Below are 2,862 nucleotides of genomic sequence, written 5' to 3'. Positions count from 1 at the left end.
ACGTCAGCTCTTGCTCTTTTTGGCATTGCTAGGCTGGCGGGAAAGCTGGGAAGGACTCTGGGAAGACCAAGACCAAAGCAGTGTCCCGTTCCCAACGGGCTGGCTTGCAGGTGAGAGGGGGCTGGGGCGTGGGTGAGTGAATGGGAGGCTAGCCTTCCATCTGTTGCTTTGTTTGTGCAGTGTGAAACCTTCACACCCTGCTCTCTGYCTGTTGTCTGAAATGATGTAAGAACTGTAAACCAGACATCAGCACACCTGATGGTTTTAGACTTTTTGCGTATCTGTGCTGGAGCAGAAATAATTTCATTGTGGCCATTGCTACTTGTGCTTGTGTGGAGAATTGTGAAGTTGCTGATGTGAGTGTGGCATGCAGCATCGTAACTGGGTGCTAACCGGATTGTCAGATTTTGAAATGCAGTTTCTGATTCTGCTGGCCAGGCTGTGGTTTTGTGCAGAGGTTTTATGTTGTCRCATCCTGTTTATACTTCTGTTATTTTTCAGTTCCCCGTTGGCCGCATCCACAGGCACCTGAAGTCTAGGACAACCAGCCATGGGCGTGTAGGAGCTACAGCTGCTGTGTATAGTGCTGCAATCCTGGAGTACCTGACAGCTGAGGTAAAACTGCAAGGGCTGTAAGCAAGTTGGTCAGTTCCAAAATGCTTACTGTATTTTCCAGTTTGCTATTCTTCATTTGCTTTGAGATAGTTCTAAGTGCATGCATTATCAGAAGATACTGAAATACAAATCCCGTGCATTTTGTTAAAATCCTACACTGTGATTTGTATGCAGAATGCAGTGTGTGAAATAACTTCTAAAATGGGCCATTACAGTATGTCATATCTGCTGCAAAACACCGTTATTGAAAAGTAAATGCAGAGCTACAAAGGAGGAGCCCTTTTAAAAGAGRAATTGTTTGCTGTCTTGGTGTCACTTGACAGTGTCACTGCATTTGGAACAGAGAAGCAAACAGCTAAGACTGCAGTTGGTCTCAATTGTGTAACAGTTTTTAAATGGTTTTGTCTCAGGTCCTTGAGCTGGCAGGAAATGCATCCAAAGACTTGAAGGTGAAACGTATCACTCCCCGTCACTTGCAGCTTGCCATTAGAGGAGATGAGGAGCTGGATTCTCTGATCAAGGCAACAATTGCTGGTGGTGGTATGTCAACTGCTTGCTCTTTGTGGGTACTTGGGTGGTGTGAGCTGTCAAAGACTCCGAGTTCCTTAGTGCTGTTATTATTTGAAGTATGAAGTTTAGGAAAATGGTTGAAGAGAAATAGCATGGTCTTAACTGTTGTTCTTTCTTAGGTGTAATACCACATATCCACAAGTCTCTCATTGGCAAGAAAGGACAACAGAAGACTGTCTAAAGGATACCAGGATTCCTTGTTATCTCAGGACTTGAAGTACTTAATTTGTCCAGTGTTGGTGATTCCAGTGGACTGTATCTGTGAAACACAATTTTGCCTTTTTTTAACTTTAAGAAGCTAAAGCTCCCTTGAGCTTTCTAACACACCAAATTTCTGCATTGAAGTCTTAACCATATTTAAGTGTTACCATGGCTTCAAAGAAGCTATTGTGTTTGTAGTGGGTTTTAATTGAGCTGACTGTTTGTAGATTGGTTTAAGTAAAGGAAATGTTTGGTTTTGTACAGACTTTTCATCTACTAGAGTGGAAATACTCAATAAATGTTATGTCAAGATTGATTYGTCTCGTTTCCATTAACTGGTTAATACATGGTCTCCACTGTGCACCTCAAGTTGTTACATGCTCTTGGAACTGACAATGCTCCCTCTGGATCTTGGAGCATGTTAAAATACAGCCTGAGAATTCTGCACTTAGTAGCAGTGAAAAAACATGGGCCTTTATCCTGTAAAATTACGTTCTTCTGACCTGAACTTGCTGCATTTTGTGCTGAAGTTGTCTTCAGTAGGGCAGATAAAAGGCTGATGCTGTTTAAGGCCAGTTCAACTCAATGTCAGTCTTCATAGAGGGAAAGGGTGTGTGTCATGGAGGAGGGCATGATAAGCTGAAGGGATGTTGAAATTGCATGCTACATTTCATGTTAGGGCCCAGCCCCTCATAGTCCTTCAGCTTGTGAAAGCTCTGTGTACAGATGTCCATGAAAGCAGGGGCTCTACTGCAGCAGCCTTTAGCTTGTGCCAGGCAGTAGAATCCTCAGGAGCAGGTCACAGGGAGTTCTCGGCACACCTTGCGCCGTCCTCCACTCTGCCAGTCCATTTCTTACAGCAAATCCCTGCCTGGTGTGGTAAGGGAAGTTTTCTTTCGCTGAGGGAAAAAGGAATGGTTACTGTGTGGCTGGGGGTAGAAAGCTCTGTGCCTTCCAGAACTGCATCCAACAGTGAAATCCTGCAAATGGAGATGCTTCTGCAGAAGCAGSAGAATTGTATTTCCCTAAGCTTATGCAGGCAATAATCTGCTGCAGCACTGTAGCTGGAAGGCGGTGACCTACATCGGAGACGGTGATTAGTTCTATGTTAACTTCACTCCTCTGGCGCTGCGGTGCTTCCCTGGGTCAGCCCCGCAGTGCTTCCTTCGCGGCCTTGCCGGGATGTAACTGATGTCCCTAATTACAGCGAGCAGTTAMGGGGTGCTATTGCGTACCTTAAGGCACAGTCGGTGCACGGGAGGCAGGGGCGCGGCGCGGGCTCCTCTCCCTGGTGTGCGGAGCCGCCGTGTAGCGGCAGCGCGCACGGTACTTTTCCATCCCGGGGGTGTACGGGCGGCCGGCTGCACTCCCGACCGGGACCATCCCGGCGCTCCCGGCCCTTCCAGCCGCTCCAGGCCGGGACCATCCCGGCCCTTCCAGCGGCTCCAGGCCGGGACCATCCCGGCGCTCCCGGCC

The 2,862-nt window shown here is 47.4% G+C and overlaps 1 protein-coding gene across 1 annotated transcript in view; it reads left to right on the top strand.

Moving 5' to 3' along the window:
- LOC130582138 (histone H2A.Z) overlaps positions 1-1,702 on the top strand; it is an 11,591-nt gene extending 9,889 nt beyond the window's left edge. The window contains exons 2-5 of the mRNA XM_057380678.1: positions 33-110; positions 502-615; positions 1,026-1,155; positions 1,305-1,702. Coding sequence (XP_057236661.1) covers positions 33-110; positions 502-615; positions 1,026-1,155; positions 1,305-1,366 — 384 coding nt within the window. The 3' untranslated portion in view covers positions 1,367-1,702. The remainder of the gene's footprint in view (positions 1-32; positions 111-501; positions 616-1,025; positions 1,156-1,304) is intronic.
- The last annotated feature ends 1,160 nt before the right edge of the window (positions 1,703-2,862 follow it).

The sequence above is a fragment of the Malurus melanocephalus genome, unplaced genomic scaffold (genome assembly GCF_030028575.1).
Source record: "Malurus melanocephalus ecotype Western Australia unplaced genomic scaffold, MMel_1.1 scaffold_466, whole genome shotgun sequence".
In the NCBI taxonomy this organism is placed as follows: domain Eukaryota; kingdom Metazoa; phylum Chordata; class Aves; order Passeriformes; family Maluridae; genus Malurus; species Malurus melanocephalus.
Note: the sequence above shows the minus strand (reverse complement) of the source record. Positions and strands in the feature narration are given on the sequence as shown.